The 20,658-nt window shown below is 40.4% G+C and overlaps 1 protein-coding gene and 8 non-coding genes across 9 annotated transcripts; 8 read left to right on the forward strand and 1 right to left on the reverse strand.

Annotated features, from left to right (window-relative positions):
- The first annotated feature begins 7,479 nt into the window (after positions 1 to 7,479).
- trnai-aau lies at positions 7,480 to 7,553 on the forward strand. The gene has a single exon. It is a non-coding gene; the product is annotated as a tRNA-Ile (tRNA).
- Positions 7,554 to 8,687: 1,134 nt separating this feature from the next.
- Positions 8,688 to 8,761, forward strand: trnai-aau. The gene has a single exon. It is a non-coding gene; the product is annotated as a tRNA-Ile (tRNA).
- Positions 8,762 to 9,896: 1,135 nt separating this feature from the next.
- trnai-aau lies at positions 9,897 to 9,970 on the forward strand. Its single transcript has one exon. It is a non-coding gene; the product is annotated as a tRNA-Ile (tRNA).
- Positions 9,971 to 11,104: 1,134 nt separating this feature from the next.
- On the forward strand, positions 11,105 to 11,178 carry trnai-aau. The gene has a single exon. It is a non-coding gene; the product is annotated as a tRNA-Ile (tRNA).
- Positions 11,179 to 12,303: 1,125 nt separating this feature from the next.
- Positions 12,304 to 12,377, forward strand: trnai-aau. Its single transcript has one exon. It is a non-coding gene; the product is annotated as a tRNA-Ile (tRNA).
- A 1,125-nt stretch (positions 12,378 to 13,502) lies between these two features.
- trnai-aau lies at positions 13,503 to 13,576 on the forward strand. The gene has a single exon. It is a non-coding gene; the product is annotated as a tRNA-Ile (tRNA).
- A 1,126-nt stretch (positions 13,577 to 14,702) lies between these two features.
- Positions 14,703 to 14,776, forward strand: trnai-aau. Its single transcript has one exon. It is a non-coding gene; the product is annotated as a tRNA-Ile (tRNA).
- A 1,119-nt stretch (positions 14,777 to 15,895) lies between these two features.
- On the forward strand, positions 15,896 to 15,969 carry trnai-aau. The gene has a single exon. It is a non-coding gene; the product is annotated as a tRNA-Ile (tRNA).
- Positions 15,970 to 17,727: 1,758 nt separating this feature from the next.
- Positions 17,728 to 19,890, reverse strand: LOC105918728. The gene is made up of 6 exons (XM_012853876.3): positions 19,752 to 19,890; positions 19,484 to 19,632; positions 19,315 to 19,388; positions 18,786 to 18,884; positions 18,176 to 18,274; positions 17,728 to 18,066 (listed from the first exon to the last, which is right to left on the reverse strand). The coding sequence occupies exons 1-6, from the start codon at positions 19,854 to 19,856 to the stop codon at positions 17,912 to 17,914; spliced, it is 681 nt and encodes a 226-aa protein (XP_012709330.3). The 5' UTR covers positions 19,857 to 19,890; the 3' UTR covers positions 17,728 to 17,911.
- Between the last annotated feature and the right edge of the window lie 768 nt (positions 19,891 to 20,658).

Consider the following 20,658-nt stretch of genomic DNA (forward strand, 5'->3'; position numbering starts at 1 on the left):
TTGCATGATCGAAAGAGCTAGAAAGAAATCAAAAGAATGCTATAAGATATTGGAACACACATAATGCACGCTTTGGGAGACTTTTTACTTTCGGGTTTTTATTGTTTTGTGTATTTTGATTATTTCTTTGTTAAATGATTCCTTTGCTTTAATTTTTGCATCACCAGTGACAAAGAAGTGACAATATTCAAGGTTGTTCGGCAGATAATTTAAGAAGAGGAGAAGTTTTAATATAAAATGATGAAAGTAAAGGAACGAGAGATTCCTACCTCCCCTGGACCAACCAAGAACTTAGACACATCACGTTAAGAACCAAGACACTAGAAAGACCAGGTTTTCTTTTGTCACCTAATACACTAACAGAATTGTTTTTCTTTGAGTTACTTCTTTCAGATGATGTGAGATGAAACTGTAAAGCCACCTTGTTCCAACAGAAGTCTCTGGAAAGTGAGCTCTTTCAGGCCGTATGGTAAGAAGTCATGATCTAAAATGGACGTGCAGGGATTAACAAAAGTGACTAAATTATGCTAAGTTTAACAAACTTATGACAGGTAATATTGAGACCTTCCTGGCAAGGCTAAGCAAATTTAGTTATAAAGTACAATTCAGTATTCAGTATCCTTCTAGCGGTAAGAAGGTGGCTTTGGAAATTGTTCATGTACCCCTTCCCACTGTTCCCCTCTCCACTGACTCACATTAACATTTCTATCCTGTTTTCTGCTTTTTCTTGCAAGGAAACCTGGTCATATATAATTGGAATGTGCTAACGGAGAGATTTTAGTCTCTTTTTAGGCATTCTCAGAGACAAGTTAGTACCAAGCGGTGCCACAGTGGTCCAGGGGACGGAGAAAAATAGCCTCGTGAGACCATCCTGATCTCGCGAGCTTTCAAGGTTTCACTCGCAGATCAGTCTGGCTACCCTCCGTTGAAGAAAATTTGGAGCCGTTCACCAAACGAACGTCCAATCAGCGTTGGCTTTGAGGCGGGTTGAGGTGTGACGCAACCAGAAGCGCGTCAGTTCAGTCTAAAGAACATGGCGGCTTCAGCCGATGAAACTAGCGTTAGCGTGGCTATCGAGCAAGTTTTATCGGAATTACAGAGTATTTCTTTGCTGAGCTAACGAGCCTTTACCTGCAGCAGCAAGAGTAGCTTGGCTTGTGGTTGTGTTTTCGTCGTCGCTCGTAACAGAGCGACGAGGAATCTGATTGGTTTATTTGGCCCGTCTATCACCAACATAGGCCAATCAGCTAACCAGTATTGTCGCCCCTTCCCAAAATTACTTCAACGGAAGGTTTCCAGATGGATATGCGGAGCAAATCTATCTGGCGGAGTCAGGTAAGGAGAAAAAGGTGATGTACTTGACTCCTGCCTAATCCAGTTTTTAATCAAATTTTGAAAAAAAAAAAAAAAAAAAATCAGTAATTTTTGCAGAAGCTGCATAGAGGTTTAATGGGGAATGTGATGCTACAAAGTTAAGAGAAATGTTTTTTTATCAATGAACTTATACAAAGAGGTTGAACTGTCTGTAAAATATTTTGCTTGGATAAATTTTTAAGGGATCAAGATCTGGGGTAAAGGTGAAGAACTTCAAGAATAATTTTGTTTTAGAGGGAACGATGTGGTTGATTTTGTTTTGAGACAGTTTTCTTGTAATTTTTGTTTTGATTTTTCTTTTCAACTTAATTACACTACACTACGGATGAAGATGGACAATTCTTGTATTAGACAATTTGATTTTGGACAAAATCCATATTGGCAAAATGCTGGCAGAATTCCTTGTGGTTTCAGACACGACGATTGGAGAAAGAAGATTCATGGACAATGCTCGTCCTGGAACAATGTTGTGGTACTGAACTGAGACATGAGGACTGAAAATGGACAACTAATTGCGGGGGCAAAGACAGAGGCATCAGATAACCTTCAATGGACCGCAACACGAAACAAAGATGAGTTGGCAGACACCCCTTCTGCATTTCACATCAGATTTTCCTGCACATAATTAAAACACAAAACACGCATTAGAAACATACACATTGGCGGATGCGCTTAGAAAAAAACTTTCAGATTAAAAGCAATCAAGATTATTATTAAACCCCTAGGATGTTAATTGTTTCAGGTCAGAGCTGTTATTAGCGAGCGATAAGAGGGTCAAACGCATTCGGACAAGTGGTACTGGTCTGGAAACAAAGCTGGTAGAGATTTTGGGCCGCTGATAAGAAGGATTTTCTTTTACTTTTCTAACAAGGTTTTTATTTAAATCATTTAAAATACATATAAATATGTTTTGGAATTTTATTAACCCCACAAGGGGTTTTGAAGTAGATTCAAAGAGGCACCTTTAAGATACAATAAGCTTCATAAAATACATCATGCATGAGAAGAAATAGGGGGAACCGCTAAAAGACATCCATTTTGCACCAAAATATTAAGTTACGGGATGAGAGCATAGAGCAGCTTAAGTAATTATGCTAAACCTAAAAGGTTTGACAACTTATATTGGGGATTACAGTAAGGGAATTACATAGAGGGGCCGTCTAAACGTAAAAGGAAAGTGGATAAGAACAATGTATGCTATTACATCAATGGGCGATAATTATGATCAAGAAAAAACTAGTGGGCGAAAAAGTTAAAGTAGGCATTACAGCAACAGTTAATAGCATAAACGAATGAACTAACGAGTGAGCAAGCTAATTTTTCAATATAAGCAGAATAAACTCTAAACCTTTTAACCTTGTTCAAGCGAAGGAGAAATTGTGAGCACAACATTTACTGGGTATCTTAAAGTAAGCAGAGGCGCAACTAAGAAATTAATTATCAGGATGTAAAGCAACACAAAGGTTAAGGACTTAAATGGATAAAACTGGAAGTTTAGAATAATAATGCCTTATTCTAATAAATAACTTGGGTAAATTAGGATTAAAGCACCAGTGCAAATAGTTTGGAATTGTACGCAGTTACCTAAAAGGTTTGAGAAGACTTAACAACTATCTGTTTGAACACAAAATAGCACAATAGTTGTTCTTTAACTAAATGTTAAAACATCCAGAAGAAATAAACCCACATAAATATAGTTTAGTCATCTATTAACCTAGTGGTCTTTTAGACCAGAATAATCTAACGATCGTCCTCTTGTACATGCAGAAAAGTAATGAGGTCAATTAGATTAGTTGGACATTTGGAATCTGGTCAGGACAGCAGAAGTGACTCCTGGACACAAGATGATGAGGAAGGATAACAGCTTCAACATGATATCGATGCATGAAGGTTGGCTCTGAGGAACATCAGAGCTGCAATGGCACCGGACAGTGAAGCTCCTGCTGTGCTAACAAGACTATGCATGACTGCTTTGCTTCACAGGTGATGGAATTCAACTGCAAGGTTTCACGAACATGACATGGAGAGGTTGGCGTTCAGGAAACGTACCTAGAACACACTCTTGGACTCTTTGGGGTAAATGGGCTCTAAAGGGGGACACTTAACAGGAGATAAACTGAAAGCCTGGGCTTACGACGAGAGACATTTCAGACAGGGGGTGTGGACACCCAGGAATGCTGCTGTGGTTTGAAAATGTCAAAGATCTGTCGCAGGTGGTGGAGTGTTTCGATGTCCCAGGCGCTTGAAACCAGGTTGAACAGAGGAGACGACGTCGTGTTCCCACAGGGATTACCTATAACCTAACACTGACAGTGAACATTTTTGTTTTTGGGTTTGCTGGGGTTGCCAAAAGGAGCATCGGAGATGACTTTCTCTATCCTGACCAGGTTCACACTTAAAATGCAAAGAACAAAATTATAGAGGCCAAAACAAATACGGACATAGAGAAGTGTTTATACAAAGAATTCCACTATTCGTCAATTTAAGGTACAGATACTAAGGCTAAACAAAGAATTAGAAGAAGGGCAAAACTTAAAGCTGATCATTTACCAATGGGTGGTCAATATTTAAGAGGGTTTATAGGAACTGCACAATTTCTTCAATAATTACGACAGACAGTGATTGAGGAAACAAAAAAGCAAATTCTAGAATGAGAATTTTAATCTGCTGGGACAAGACGGTGCAAACATAAAATAAGGATTTATAGATCACTGGGTGATATAAGATCACAAAGGTAATAATAATAAATGTATGATAATTTAAGAAAATCCCTCGGAGTAATGTCTGCTTAAAGTTTTTCAAGGATAAACTAAACACATGAGAACAAGAATTAGATACTTGTTAAAGGGTTGATTTACTTGGGGATAAAATTATGCTTGGATGTATTATCAATTAAACTAATGTTGAATGACTGAAAAAGGTTTAAAGACCTAGAGCAGTATGGAGCTTCTTACATGGTCAGGGGGCGATGTGTTTAATAAGCAACAATGAGTTACTGCTCACAGCATACTACAGTTTAAAGGTTTGTTTCAAACAAGATTCAAACAGGGGGACATAAGATAAAACCAGGGTCGCTTACAAAAGCTGTCTGTTAAAACAGGCAGAAGTGATTAAAAAATCAAGAATTAATGGGGTTAGAATTGCTCTTCGCTTCAGGTGGAGGGCGCATTCAACTACAAGTCTTTTGGTCTGATGCACGTCAAGCTGAAACTGATTCACAGAACTACTTCCTGTCTCCGCCCTGGGCTACACCCACTTCCTGAATAGCAACCAATCACAACTCCGTGTGGGCGAGGGGCATGCACACACTTCCTTTCTCTTAGCTGAGCTTTTCAAAATAAGACAAGAAGTACATAGGGCTGCTTCTTATTAATATCACAACATTATTCTGCAAATATATATAGTGGAGCTTTCTTTTACAAACTTAAGGGTTTTTCTGTTGGACTTTTTAGAAAAATGTGAAGTATTTTGGAGCTGGTTCAGTAAGAAGTTTCTGAAAGGTTTTAATACAATTCCTTGTGTGCTAGATAAATTGAGATGAACCGTGTCACAGTAGCCATGAAACATATGATGATAAATTTCTATTGCAGAGATCTTTTCAACCGTTGGACAATTGTAAGGTGAGACACACATGGGAAGGAATTATGGAGAAATGCTGCTGCAGATAACGTTGAACTTTCAGATTTATCCTTTTATATAAGGGTAATGCAAGATCTAATGATTACAGTAAAGGAGGTTAAGCTAAGAGCACAATAATTGTGAACGGAAATATCTGGATGTGAAAGTGTTTGAAGAAGGTAAATGAAAGAAGGATTGGGAGTCTTGATAAGAACACTAATTACACCTTGTTTCTGTTATCCAACAGTAAACAAGGCCTGGTGTCTGCCAACCATCTCAACAGAGCATTTTACTGGAGATAAAATGCTTATTGCCTGAAAAAGGACAGGACACTCATTACCATCCAACTAAATCGTTTTTGTCCATGCTGAGGAATAAGAAGAGGACTTAAGAAGTTTGGGAGTAACATGCCAGAGACCTATGGATTTTTTATGTTTTCTTCTTTCTGTTTGCCATGAAGGAGCAGTTGCCTGAGAACACTGAGCTGACCACTTATGCGCGAATAGATTCATTTCTGCCACGTGCTCAGACTGGCCTGACGTTTTTACTTGCGTTATTGACGTACAGACTCTTTTTATATCACAAAACTGATTTTTTCCTTTCTCTTCTCCACTGACTTCCATCACCATGTTTGATTTTATGTGTTATGATGTTTATACTGTGATGTTGCATTATGATGATCGCTATGGCTTTATGACTAAGAATGGAAACTCTCTGTTACAGACACACACACCAAGACCTGCAGTTCTTGCAATCTTGTTGCTTTGTTATATAGAAAACCAGGATCTGATGGCTATCACAGATCCATAAATTACTTGGTAAGCCTAATTTTTAGATTCAATACAGGGTGTCTTCTCGCTCAGATTGGCCCAGAGTGGGACTCCCCTAGACTGGGCTCTATCGGGTTTTTTACCATTTCTTAGAGAAATGGGGTTTTCCTGCTTGAGGCTCAGCCTGCCCTCTGATGCCCCCTACTGGTACTCTTGGATTTGTGAGGACTGAAGGTGATGGATGATTGTCCATAGGAATGGAGAGGGGAGGACCAAGTAGGAGGTTTCTTGGGGTGGGGGTAGAGTAGACGAATTTGGCCTTGATTAAGGTACACCTTTAGCTTATATAGTCTAAAGTAAACTTAAAATAATGTGCGCATAGGAACCTAAAACAGGCCTAGCTCGAATAGTTGAACCCTAAATTGTAGATAAAATGCTTGGACTGTGGGCTTGAGTAAAAAAGGCTGAATTATGAAGTATTCATGCTGATTGATGCTAAGATGTTTCCATTGTGGTTTGTCCGGCCCTTTTCTTGGAACTGTTTTCGTTGTGATGTGCCTTTGGGGCACACCAACAGGGGGGGCTAACGGACAACTGGACTGTTTTTACAAAGTGCTTTTCAGTCACACCAGCAGAGATTGTGTGACCCCAGAGACTGAACCGCACTATCGACTGCCATGGAGATCACAGATGGATGGACTCTGGAAGCCGGAAGCTGACGTGATTGATTGCTTGGACTGGACGGAATGACCGACTGTTCTGGGAGAGGGACAGACTGAGAGCTGTCGTTCCACTGGTTGATCATCTTTGGTGATGTGCCATAATGACACATCATCAGGGGGACTGTTAGGATATCAACAAGGTCAAGTGGAACGAGCTGTTTATCCCAGAACTGCATGGCACACTTAGATGGCACTGACCCAAAAGATTGGCACATATCTATCAGATACCACCCTGGAGGTGACACAGCTTCCCTGCTGATGTCACAGTTTGGATGTGTACCGCCCTTGTATGGGTGTGTCCCGAGATCCCTTTATAATGTTTGTGTGATGAGCACTCGGGGCCTCCTGCCGATCAGGGGCCCATCAGCGCTGGTGTGACTGTAACTATTTCTCTGTCTTTACCTAGATAAAATATAACTAAAAGCATACTTGTCTGTTTTATGCGTCCTACATTCAAGGTAATAAGTAAGTGGGGGTCGCCTGACTGGGTAAAACGAACTGGGTCCACCGAGGGTGCTTCACCGTAGACGGGACACGGTGAAACAGTAACAAATGCCATGCATAGAGTAATGGTGAAGTCTTTCATGCTAGGGAGCCATTTGAACATTTCTGAGGCCAACACTGTAGAGCTTCTAAAGTTTCAATCAACTATATGCATCCAGCCTCACGCTTGTATGCTATGACTTATGCAATTAGTCTGTCCATTCGGTAGATGGAACATTTGATCAGCTGCCACTTCTTAGTCGCCAGCCAACCTGCCCACAACGCAGTGCTTTGCTGGCAGACTTTCAGGGCGTTAATAGTTGTGAAAGTGACTAGAAAGCGGGGCTTGTCTTTTTTCAAACAGACTTTTGTGTTTGCGTATTGTGCTTGGAATGACTGTCACCTAGTTTTCTGGAGTAGTGTGAAGTTCCAAGCTTTATAGACCCGCAGGCGAGGCCTCACACCGGCCACAACAGGATGCTTGCGTCGTTTTCAATTCAGCAAATGTAGGTGGCCGGTTAGCTCAGCTGGTTAGAGCGTGGTGCTAATAACGCCAAGGTCATGGGTTCAAGCCCCATACTGGCCAATCCAATGTGTGTTGATTGAAAGTTATCAGCGAAGCAGGCGAAACACATAGCAAGTAAACGTTTGGTGCAGACCTATAAATTCAAACTCTAAGGGTTGCTCTTTTCACAAAGTTTCTTCCTTCAAAGTTCTCACTTAATAAATGGAAGCACAGGAATCATCCTAAAACTGGTCCCCAAATGCAGAAAGCAAGTACCTAAAACACAAATTTACATTGTCTTTGGACAACAGATCAGGTAAATAAAGATAAAAGGTGCTCTTTCACCTTAAACAAGGCAAAACAATTTACCTACCATCTTCCATGTCTGCGTATTTTGCTCAAAACCACTGCCACACGAGACGTCTTTCATAGATGAGGCACTGGCTTCCTGAGCCAGCGATCATGGGTTCATTTCACATCTGGCAAGTGAGCAGAGTGGCGCAGCGGAAGCGTGCTGGGCCCATAACCCAGAGGTCGATGGACCGAAACCATCCTCTGCTATATAGGCTTCTACAATATGTTTAATCTTCTTGAGTTGCCATACAGTTGTCTGTACTTTAGATTTCCCTTTGTAAAAGTGCCTCAATTAGCACGGTACTTTTTGTATTCAAGTAGATACTTAGCAATACCTAGCTAACCAATTGAAAGAAAAGACAAACCAAGAGGCTTTTTGAGACTATTAACACTGTTTAGAAGCAGTTTGCTTGTATGAATGCCATGCATAGAGTAATGGTGAAGTCTTTCATGCTAGGGAGCCATTTGAACATTTCTGAGGCCAACACTGTAGAGCTTCTAAAGTTTCAATCAACTATATGCATCCAGCCTCACGCTTGTATGCTATGACTTATGCAATTAGTCTGTCCATTCGGTAGATGGAACATTTGATCAGCTGCCACTTCTTAGTCGCCAGCCAAGCTGCCCACAACGCAGTGCTTTGCTGGCAGACTTTCAGGGCGTTAATAGTTGTGAAAGTGACTAGAAAGCGGGGCTTGTCTTTTTTCAAACAGACTTTTGTGTTTGCGTATTGTGCTTGGAATGACTGTCACCTAGTTTTCTGGAGTAGTGTGAAGTTCCAAGCTTTATAGACCCGCAGGCGAGGCCTCACACCGGCCACAACAGGATGCTTGCGTCGTTTTCAATTCAGCAAATGTAGGTGGCCGGTTAGCTCAGCTGGTTAGAGCGTGGTGCTAATAACGCCAAGGTCATGGGTTCAAGCCCCATACTGGCCAATCCAATGTGTGTTGATTGAAAGTTATCAGCGAAGCAGGCGAAACACATAGCAAGTAAACGTTTGGTGCAGACCTATAAATTCAAACTCTAAGGGTTGCTCTTTTCACAAAGTTTCTTCCTTCAATGTTCTCACTTAATAAATGGAAGCACAGGAATCATCCTAAAACTGGTCCCCAAATGCAGAAAGCAAGTACCTAAAACACAAATTTACATTGTCTTTGGACAACAGATCAGGTAAATAAAGATAAAAGGTGCTCTTTCACCTTAAACAAGGCAAAACAATTTACCTACCATCTTCCATGTCTGCGTATTTTGCTCAAAACCACTGCCACACGAGACGTCTTTCATAGATGAGGCACTGGCTTCCTGAGCCAGCGATCATGGGTTCATTTCACATCTGGCAAGTGAGCAGAGTGGCGCAGCGGAAGCGTGCTGGGCCCATAACCCAGAGGTCGATGGACCGAAACCATCCTCTGCTATATAGGCTTCTACAATATGTTTAATCTTCTTGAGTTGCCATACAGTTGTCTGTACTTTAGATTTCCCTTTGTAAAAGTGCCTCAATTAGCACTGGTACTTTTTGTATTCAAGTAGATACTTAGCAATACCTAGCTAACCAATTGAAAGAAAAGACAAACCAAGAGGCTTTTTGAGACTATTAACACTGTTTAGAAGCAGTTTGCTTGTATGAATGCCATGCATAGAGTAATGGTGAAGTCTTTCATGCTAGGGAGCCATTTGAACATTTCTGAGGCCAACACTGTAGAGCTTCTAAAGTTTCAATCAACTATATGCATCCAGCCTCACGCTTGTATGCTATGACTTATGCAATTAGTCTGTCCATTCGGTAGATGGAACATTTGATCAGCTGCCACTTCTTAGTCGCCAGCCAAGCTGCCCACAACGCAGTGCTTTGCTGGCAGACTTTCAGGGCGTTAATAGTTGTGAAAGTGACTAGAAAGCGGGGCTTGTCTTTTTTCAAACAGACTTTTGTGTTTGCGTATTGTGCTTGGAATGACTGTCACCTAGTTTTCTGGAGTAGTGTGAAGTTCCAAGCTTTATAGACCCGCAGGCGAGGCCTCACACCGGCCACAACAGGATGCTTGCGTCGTTTTCAATCCAGCAAATGTAGGTGGCCGGTTAGCTCAGCTGGTTAGAGCGTGGTGCTAATAACGCCAAGGTCATGGGTTCAAGCCCCATACTGGCCAATCCAATGTGTGTTGATTGAAAGTTATCAGCGAAGCAGGCGAAACACATAGCAAGTAAACGTTTGGTGCAGACCTATAAATTCAAACTCTAAGGGTTGCTCTTTTCACAAAGTTTCTTCCTTCAAAGTTCTCACTTAATAAATGGAAGCACAGGAATCATCCTAAAACTGGTCCCCAAATGCAGAAAGCAAGTACCTAAAACACAAATTTACATTGTCTTTGGACAACAGATCAGGTAAATAAAGATAAAAGGTGCTCTTTCACCTTAAACAAGGCAAAACAATTTACCTACCATCTTCCATGTCTGCGTATTTTGCTCAAAACCACTGCCACAGGAGACGTCTTTCATAGATGAGGCACTGGCTTCCTGAGCCAGCGATCATGGGTTCATTTCACATCTGGCAAGTGAGCAGAGTGGCGCAGCGGAAGCGTGCTGGGCCCATAACCCAGAGGTCGATGGACCGAAACCATCCTCTGCTATACAGGCTTCTACAATATGTTTAATCTTCTTGAGTTGCCATACAGTTGTCTGTACTTTAGATTTCCCTTTGTAAAAGTGCCTCAATTAGCATGGTACTTTTTGTATTCAAGTAGATACTTAGCAATACCTAGCTAACCAATTGAAAGAAAAGACAAACCAAGAGGCTTTTTGAGACTATTAACACTGTTTAGAAGCAGTTTGCTTGTATGAATGCCATGCATAGAGTAATGGTGAAGTCTTTCATGCTAGGGAGCCATTTGAACATTTCTGAGGCCAACACTGTAGAGCTTCTAAAGTTTCAATCAACTATATGCATCCAGCCTCACGCTTGTATGCTATGACTTATGCAATTAGTCTGTCCATTCGGTAGATGGAACATTTGATCAGCTGCCACTTCTTAGTCGCCAGCCAAGCTGCCCACAACGCAGTGCTTTGCTGGCAGACTTTCAGGGCGTTAATAGTTGTGAAAGTGACTAGAAAGCGGGGCTTGTCTTTTTTCAAACAGACTTTTGTGTTTGCGTATTGTGCTTGGAATGACTGTCACCTAGTTTTCTGGAGTAGTGTGAAGTTCCAAGCTTTATAGACCCGCAGGCGAGGCCTCACACCGGCCACAACAGGATGCTTGCGTCGTTTTCAATCCAGCAAATGTAGGTGGCCGGTTAGCTCAGCTGGTTAGAGCGTGGTGCTAATAACGCCAAGGTCATGGGTTCAAGCCCCATACTGGCCAATCCAATGTGTGTTGATTGAAAGTTATCAGCGAAACATATAGCAAGTAAACGTTTGGTGCAGACCTATAAATTCAAACTCTAAGGGTTGCTCTTTTCACAAAGTTTCTTCCTTCAAAGTTCTCACTTAATAAATGGAAGCACAGGAATCATCCTAAAACTGGTCCCCAAATGCAGAAAGCAAGTACCTAAAACACAAATTTACATTGTCTTTGGACAACAGATCAGGTAAATAAAGATAAAAGGTGCTCTTTCACCTTAAACAAGGCAAAACAATTTACCTACCATCTTCCATGTCTGCGTATTTTGCTCAAAACCACTGCCACAGGAGACGTCTTTCATAGATGAGGCACTGGCTTCCTGAGCCAGCGATCATGGGTTCATTTCACATCTGGCAAGTGAGCAGAGTGGCGCAGCGGAAGCGTGCTGGGCCCATAACCCAGAGGTCGATGGACCGAAACCATCCTCTGCTATACAGGCTTCTACAATATGTTTAATCTTCTTGAGTTGCCATACAGTTGTCTGTACTTTAGATTTCCCTTTGTAAAAGTGCCTCAATTAGCATGGTACTTTTTGTATTCAAGTAGATACTTAGCAATACCTAGCTAACCAATTGAAAGAAAAGACAAACCAAGAGGCTTTTTGAGACTATTAACACTGTTTAGAAGCAGTTTGCTTGTATGAATGCCATGCATAGAGTAATGGTGAAGTCTTTCATGCTAGGGAGCCATTTGAACATTTCTGAGGCCAACACTGTAGAGCTTCTAAAGTTTCAATCAACTATATGCATCCAGCCTCACGCTTGTATGCTATGACTTATGCAATTAGTCTGTCCATTCGGTAGATGGAACATTTGATCAGCTGCCACTTCTTAGTCGCCAGCCAAGCTGCCCACAACGCAGTGCTTTGCTGGCAGACTTTCAGGGCGTTAATAGTTGTGAAAGTGACTAGAAAGCGGGGCTTGTCTTTTTTCAAACAGACTTTTGTGTTTGCGTATTGTGCTTGGAATGACTGTCACCTAGTTTTCTGGAGTAGTGTGAAGTTCCAAGCTTTATAGACCCGCAGGCGAGGCCTCACACCGACCACAACAGGATGCTTGCGTCGTTTTCAATCAAGCAAATGTAGGTGGCCGGTTAGCTCAGCTGGTTAGAGCGTGGTGCTAATAACGCCAAGGTCATGGGTTCAAGCCCCATACTGGCCAATCCAATGTGTGTTGATTGAAAGTTATCAGCGAAACATATAGCAAGTAAACGTTTGGTGCAGACCTATAAATTCAAACTCTAAGGGTTGCTCTTTTCACAAAGTTTCTTCCTTCAAAGTTCTCACTTAATAAATGGAAGCACAGGAATCATCCTAAAACTGGTCCCCAAATGCAGAAAGCAAGTACCTAAAACACAAATTTACATTGTCTTTGGACAACAGATCAGGTAAATAAAGATAAAAGGTGCTCTTTCACCTTAAACAAGGCAAAACAATTTACCTACCATCTTCCATGTCTGCGTATTTTGCTCAAAACCACTGCCAGAGGAGACGTCTTTCATAGATGAGGCACTGGCTTCCTGAGCCAGCGATCATGGGTTCATTTCACATCTGGCAAGTGAGCAGAGTGGCGCAGCGGAAGCGTGCTGGGCCCATAACCCAGAGGTCGATGGACCGAAACCATCCTCTGCTATACAGGCTTCTACAATATGTTTAATCTTCTTGAGTTGCCATACAGTTGTCTGTACTTTAGATTTCCCTTTGTAAAAGTGCCTCAATTAGCATGGTACTTTTTGTATTCAAGTAGATACTTAGCAATACCTAGCTAACCAATTGAAAGAAAAGACAAACCAAGAGGCTTTTTGAGACTATTAACACTGTTTAGAAGCAGTTTGCTTGTATGAATGCCATGCATAGAGTAATGGTGAAGTCTTTCATGCTAGGGAGCCATTTGAACATTTCTGAGGCCAACACTGTAGAGCTTCTAAAGTTTCAATCAACTATATGCATCCATCCTCACGCTTGTATGCTATGACTTATGCAATTAGTCTGTCCATTCGGTAGATGGAACATTTGATCAGCTGCCACTTCTTAGTCGCCAGCCAACCTGCCCACAACGCAGTGCTTTGCTGGCAGACTTTCAGGGCGTTAATAGTTGTGAAAGTGACTAGAAAGTGGGGCTTGTCTTTTTTCAAACAGACTTTTGTGTTTGCGTATTGTGCTTGGAATGACTGTCACCTAGTTTTCTGGAGTAGTGTGATGTTCCAAGCTTTATAGACCCACAGGCGAGGCCTCACACCGGCCACAACAGGATGCTTGCGTCGTTTTCAATCGAGCAAATGTAGGTGGCCGGTTAGCTCAGCTGGTTAGAGCGTGGTGCTAATAACGCCAAGGTCATGGGTTCAAGCCCCATACTGGCCAATCCAATGTGTGTTGATTGAAAGTTATCAGCGAAACATATAGCAAGTAAACATTTGGTGCAGACCTATAAATTCAAACTCTAAGGGTTTCTCTTTTCACAAAGTTTCTTCCTTCAAAGTTCTCACTTAATAAATGGAAGCACAGGAATCATCCTAAAACTGGTCCCCAAATGCAGAAAGCATGTACCTAAAACACAAATTTACATTGTCTTTGGACAACAGATCAGGTAAATAAAGATAAAAGGTGCTCTTTCACCTTAAACAAGGCAAAACAATTTACCTACCATCTTCCATGTCTGCGTATTTTGCTCAAAACCACTGCCAGAGGAGACGTCTTTCATAGATGAGGCACTGGCTTCCTGAGCCAGCGATCATGGGTTCATTTCACATCTGGCAAGTGAGCAGAGTGGCGCAGCGGAAGCGTGCTGGGCCCATAACCCAGAGGTCGATGGACCGAAACCATCCTCTGCTATACAGGCTTCTACAATATGTTTAATCTTCTTGAGTTGCCATACAGTTGTCTGTACTTTAGATTTCCCTTTGTAAAAGTGCCTCAATTAGCATGGTACTTTTTGTATTCAAGTAGATACTTAGCAATACCTAGCTAACCAATTGAAAGAAATGATGAAACCAAGAGGCTTTTTGAGACTATTAACACTGTTTAGAAGCAGTTTGCTTGTATGAATGCCATGCATAGAGTAATGGTGAAGTCTTTCATGCTAGGGAGCCATTTGAACATTTCTGAGGCCAACACTGTAGAGCTTCTAAAGTTTCAATCAACTATATGCATCCATCCTCACGCTTGTATGCTATGACTTATGCAATTAGTCTGTCCATTCGGTAGATGGAACATTTGATCAGCTGCCACTTCTTAGTCGCCTGCCAACCTGCCCACAACGCAGTGCTTTGCTGGCAGACTTTCAGGGCGTTAATAGTTGTGAAAGTGACTAGAAAGCGGGGCTTGTCTTTTTTCAAACAGACTTTTGTGTTTGCGTATTGTGCTTGGAATGACTGTCACCTAGTTTTCTGCAGTAGTGTGATGTTCCAAGCTTTATAGACCCGCAGGCGAGGCCTCACACCGGCCACAACAGGATGCTTGCGTCGTTTTCAATCAAGCAAATGTAGGTGGCCGGTTAGCTCAGCTGGTTAGAGCGTGGTGCTAATAACGCCAAGGTCATGGGTTCAAGCCCCATACTGGCCAATCCAATGTGTGTTGATTGAAAGTTATCAGCGAAGCAGGCGAAACTCATAGCAAGTAAACGTTTGGTGCAGACCTATAAATTCAAACTCTAAGGGTTTCTCTTTTCACAAAGTTCTCACTTAATAAATGGAAGCACAGGAATCATCCTAAAACTGGTCCCCAAATGCAGAAAGCATGTACCTAAAACACAAATTTACATTGTCTTTGGACAACAGATCAGGTAAATAAAGATAAAAGGTGCTCTTTCACCTTAAACAAGGCAAAACAATTTACCTACCATCTTCCATGTCTGCGTATTTTGCTCAAAACCACTGCCACAGGAGACGTCTTTCATAGATGAGGCACTGGCTTCCTGAGCCAGCGATCATGGGTTCATTTCACATCTGGCAAGTGAGCAGAGTGGCGCAGCGGAAGCGTGCTGGGCCCATAACCCAGAGGTCGATGGACCGAAACCATCCTCTGCTATACAGGCTTCTACAATATGTTTAATCTTCTTGAGTTGCCATACAGTTGTCTGTACTTTAGATTTCCCTTTGTAAAAGTGCCTCAATTAGCACGGTACTTTTTGTATTCAAGTAGATACTTAGCAAGACCTAGCTAACCAATTGAAAGAAAAGACAAACCAAGAGGCTTTTTGAGACTATTAACACTGTTTAGAAGCAGTTTGCTTGTATGAATGCCATGCATAGAGTAATGGTGAAGTCTTTCATGCTAGGGAGCCATTTGAACATTTCTGAGGCCAACACTGTAGAGCTTCTAAAGTTTCAATCAACTATATGCATCCAGCCTCACGCTTGTATGCTATGACTTATGCAATTAGTCTGTCCATTCGGTAGATGGAACATTTGATCAGCTGCCACTTCTTAGTCGCCAGCCAACCTGCCCACAACGCAGTGCTTTGCTGGCAGACTTTCAGGGCGTTAATAGTTGTGAAAGTGATTAGAAAGCGGGGCTTGTCTTTTTTCAAACAGACTTTTGTGTTTGCGTACTGTGCTTGGAATGACTGTCACCTAGTTATCTGGAGTGGTGTGGAGTTCCAAGCTTTATAGACCCACAGGCGAGGCCTCACACCGGCCACCATAGGATGCTTGTGTCGTTTTCAATCAAGAAAATGCAGGTGGCCGGTTAGATCAGCTGGTTAGAGCGTGGTGCTAATAACGCCAAGGTCATGGGTTCAATCCCCATACTGGTCTATCCAATGTGTGTTGATTGAAAGTTATCAGCAGAGCACGTGAAACATATAGCAAAGAAACATTTGGAGCAGACCTACAAACTCTAAGGGTTGCTCTTTTCACAAACTTTCTTCCTTCAAATTTCTCACTTAATAAATGGAAGCACAGGAGTCATCCTAAAACTGGTCCCCAAATGCAGAAAGCAAGTACCTAAAACACAAATTTACATTGTCTTTAGACAACGAATCAGGTAAATAAAGATAAAAGGTGCCAATAGAAAGTGCGTTGATTCAAAGTTATAAACAAAACAGGTGTGATTTATAGCAAGTAAACATCTTGTCCAGATTGTAAATCCAACTCTAAGGATTGTTCTTTTCACAAAATTTGCAGACTATTTGCAGCAAAATGTTTGGTTCTGAGATCATGCCCCAATATCTTTGTAATTTCACGAGTGCTGCATCCCTCTTAAAGTCTTTTTACAATATTGGACGTTTCAGAGTCACTTAAATCTCTTTTCAGACCCAATTTGCCGGAGGAAAAGAAGCTGCTTAATAATTATGCACACCTTGATATAATACACATCAGCTGATTTGCTTAAATAAGCAAACAAGTTTATACAGCTTGGCATTGAAAAATATGCATATAAATTATGATATGGTCAAAAATACTTGTGCACACAGGGAAAGTTGCTTTAGTCTGGCTTCGGAACTAAGACTCTTATTCCAAATGAGGTCTAATAATAGTTCGAAGTCTCCTTCGAAGGAGTCCATATACAAAGTGATTGCTTTTAGACTCACCTACTTAAGCTTAGTCCTCTCTCCCAGATTCACCTAAATCCGTATTTAATGCTGTTGTTGGTGTTTTTAGGGGACACTAATAAAACTCTACATATGAAAGTTCAACTTTCATCAAAGCTGAGATTAAACAACTGATAAGAAAACAGTTGCATTAGCGTTGGGCACACAGCATTTTGTTGTTTTTCTCAGCTTTAGCATGAAACCTATAATGGTCTTTACAGATCATAACCTACTTGTCTTTCTATTAAGAATTTGAATCAACTATCAGCAACCTATGCGGTAACTTCAAGCTCTGCCATAGGGGGTCAAGGTCATAGTGCACATGTGCTATGATCTTGTCTTCAGAAGCTCACACAGAGTCTTAAAAAGGTAAAATTTTCTATGAATTCAGTTCTAATAAATTAAAAAAATACTTTAAAAATCTCAAAAGGAAATAACATAATATTACAACTTATATTATCCACGTTTCTTTGAGAAGTTGTTGTAGATGGTGATGGCTGTGGGCAGGAAGGATCTCCTGTAGAGGCCAGTATTACTACAGATCTGAAGAAGCCTCTCAATGAAGACACTGTGGTTGTGCAAAAGTCTCATAAAGAGGATGCTCCAGATTGTCTGGAATGTTTTTCATTTTATGAAGAATCCTCCTTTGAACAATTATCGCCAGAGGTTCCAGAGGAGAATCCTGCAGCAAATACTGAAGAACCGACATTTCCTCTAAAAGAAGAACTCTGCTCTGTCCGTTCTTGTCGACAGCTCCACTGTTGTTTCCCCAGTCTTCTGTTTTCCAGGTGAACAGCAAACAAAAGGCTTCTTTGATTTGGCGCAACCTTATTTACCCTTTCACCCTGTCATTTTGTACACGGTTGAATATTTTTGGGAACAAAAAAAAAACTTTTTCTAAGCTTTTGCAAGGTCAACTTACAGGTTTTAGCTGGAGGCTAACCAGTGTAAAAATTTACAATTACAATTATCAGGACAGTGATGTTTTTTAAGGATTTATTACTTTAGTGTTATGGTCATTCCCAAATGCATGTTCTGGAATACGATGATACCATTTTGCTTAAATTCCTTTTCAATTAAAAACATTTGAAAGACGATGTATGTTTAGTAGTTGAACTATTCATCTGGAGCCACTTTTCAGCATACAAACAAACTATATTTTTGCTCTAATTAATGCTACCACTAATGTAAGAATAAATGATATCTGCAAGACAGCTGATAATATTCTGCTGATGGCTTTTCACTCGTTCATACATTTTGGTCATGATGGAGGCAGACTGTTCTTCAGAGATGTTTTCAATGTCCTGGCAGTTAGTAAAGTCTGAATGGGGGGGGGGGGGGGGGGGAGAGAGAGAGAGAGAGAGAGAACTGATGTTCAGAAACATGTGCCATGTGCACTGTAAAACATACAGTTTTCCCAGAAGTCTCACCTTGGTCTGCATTTAAAACAAGTGGTTTGGAGAACTGAACACACTGTGCCTGTGTCTCAAACTCCCTCAGCTCATCTTCACTGATGGTTGTTCTTCTACCTGGTTAAGATGTGGCATAAGAGAAAAAAGGTGCAATATGCTTTAGCAAAATCCTGCTTAAGAAAAAAAATATTTTACCAAGCAATTAAGTGAAACACTAAAATTTCATACAAGCTGATGACCAATTGGAAAAGAAAGAAGTAGAAATTGATTAAAGGCTGATAGAATATTTTTATGCTCTGAGGAACTGCAAAAAAACTAATCTCAAATATAATTTCTTGATATGATAATACATTAGTCAATGCTTCATACAAATAATTAGACATATTTCTGAATTGCAAGCTAGAATTTATCATTTAAATTATTGACCACCTAGAGATTTATGATTTTTTTATTTTACATGGATCAAGGTAGAAACATTTGTCACTGAACTGCCTTCTACATGTTTGTCAAGTTATTTACATTTGAGTTACAACTTCTCTACTTAGAGCTATTTACAACAAGAATTTACACCTGAAGAGCTGATATTTTAGTTAATATTTACTTGCCTATACATTTTTTTCTTACTTACTGAGTAATAATAGAGTGTTCAAAACATCAGTGGACTTTACAACAATGCAGTCAGAGCAGCTGGTTTGCAGCAGGATGTCTGGACTACCAGTTGCGGCATCTGTTGGAAAAAGTGTAAAGGGAGTATATGGAGAATGCCTATTGTAACAGACTTTATAATTAAAATTCTGAAGCAGATTTTTCTGAATTTAAATTACCACCCACAACTTAAGTAATTGTAAAATATCAGGTGCAACAGCTTAGAAAACCTTAATTTGATGTGAAAATACAACCATTTTTTTAAATTTTATTTTAATAATGTTATTCAAATGGTTGTTTGTTCTGTCTGTCTCTGTGTTGACAGCTGGAGATAGGCACCAGCACCCCTTGCGACCCCACAAGGGATAGACGTGTTAGAAAATGGATGGATGGATAATGTTATTCAAAAATAACAATATAGAAAATATTAGAGCTTCATTGCTTGCCTTGCTTAATCAAAATGCAAACTGATACCAACACTTGAGGAAACAGCATATAAAACAATATCTTACTTTCTCTGTTAACGTCAAAGAGCTTATTGTTATCTTGGAGAAAATCCTCTGTTTCATTCATGCAGAAGCCATACCTGGAGAGGATTGATGTAACATTCAACACATGAATAAAACATGCACAAATACTGGATTTTTATCTAAATATGCAAGACAAAAAAAGATTACTCACGTTTTAATCCTAAACATACCACTATAGAGATTAGGTGTGCCTTTAGAAGTAACATCTATTGCAAAACTTGGCCATAAAATGCTATTTAGGAGCACTGTGGGCAAACAGACCTTTGTCGATATAGCTATGATCTGCCACCTCCCAGACATCTTAAACAAAAGAATAAACGGATTTATAAATCCATTTTAAAAATCATAAGAGACATCTGTTATTCAGATGTCTTAAATGTATCCAAAACAAATCATTTGAAAACTACAGTTTCACTTACATCTGGAGCATTCTCGACTGGCTTTGCCAGTCTGTCACAAGTCAGTGGCACAGACTGACCCACTGAGACAAAACTCAACACAGCAGCAACCCACAGAGTCTTCATTGTGAATCTTTTACAGGATCTTCCCTCACTCCCTCATATCTGCTTTATAATGCTACCACTGACCAATTACTGTTCTGGTATCTCCAACCGCCCCTTCATCAGTAACAGTAAAGCACGCCCCCCTTGATGTTACTCTACCCAGTCTTTGTGTATGCTGACCAAGGACATTCATTTTTTTTCTGTTTGTAGAGTCAATGACACAACTGCCACAAGCACTTCTTTGATGTTTCTTTAAAGTTGCCACAGTCTTTTGTTGACATCTTTAATGCAGAAAATATGGAAAAGGCGATTGCTGTACACATAGCAGTTGCTTGGGACAGATTTATGTAACTCGGGCTCAGTGACACATAAATAAACTGCATTCAACTAAACTTTATGCATGTTCATTAAAAGCGTGTTTTCAAACAAGGTTTTCAACTTGGGCTAAAGAGACATCTAGATGTTGTTGAAGGCTTTATTGCCTTGTATAACTTTAAAAGAAATATTTCTGTTAATGCAGAATTTCAGACATCATCTGTATTCCTACAATGAATCTACTAAATCCTAGTACTACCTGTGAATACAGTTATTTGTACTTTTCGATTTAGGACTATTATTGTTTCAGTTACATCTTTTAAGCCTTTAATACAATTTTTAAAGTCTACTGATTAGATTGTTTAATGTTTGTGTTTCTTAGTTTTTAAATGGTACTTTTTTGCCACACCTTTGTAGAACAACTTGTGTATGGGCTTTTTAAGATTGTTTGGTCTTCTCTCCCAGCCTGTTTCTAATGCACAGCACTTCCAAATCGTTCAAATGTTGA

The sequence above is a fragment of the Fundulus heteroclitus genome, chromosome 20 (genome assembly GCF_011125445.2).
Source record: "Fundulus heteroclitus isolate FHET01 chromosome 20, MU-UCD_Fhet_4.1, whole genome shotgun sequence".
NCBI lineage: Eukaryota > Metazoa > Chordata > Actinopteri > Cyprinodontiformes > Fundulidae > Fundulus > Fundulus heteroclitus.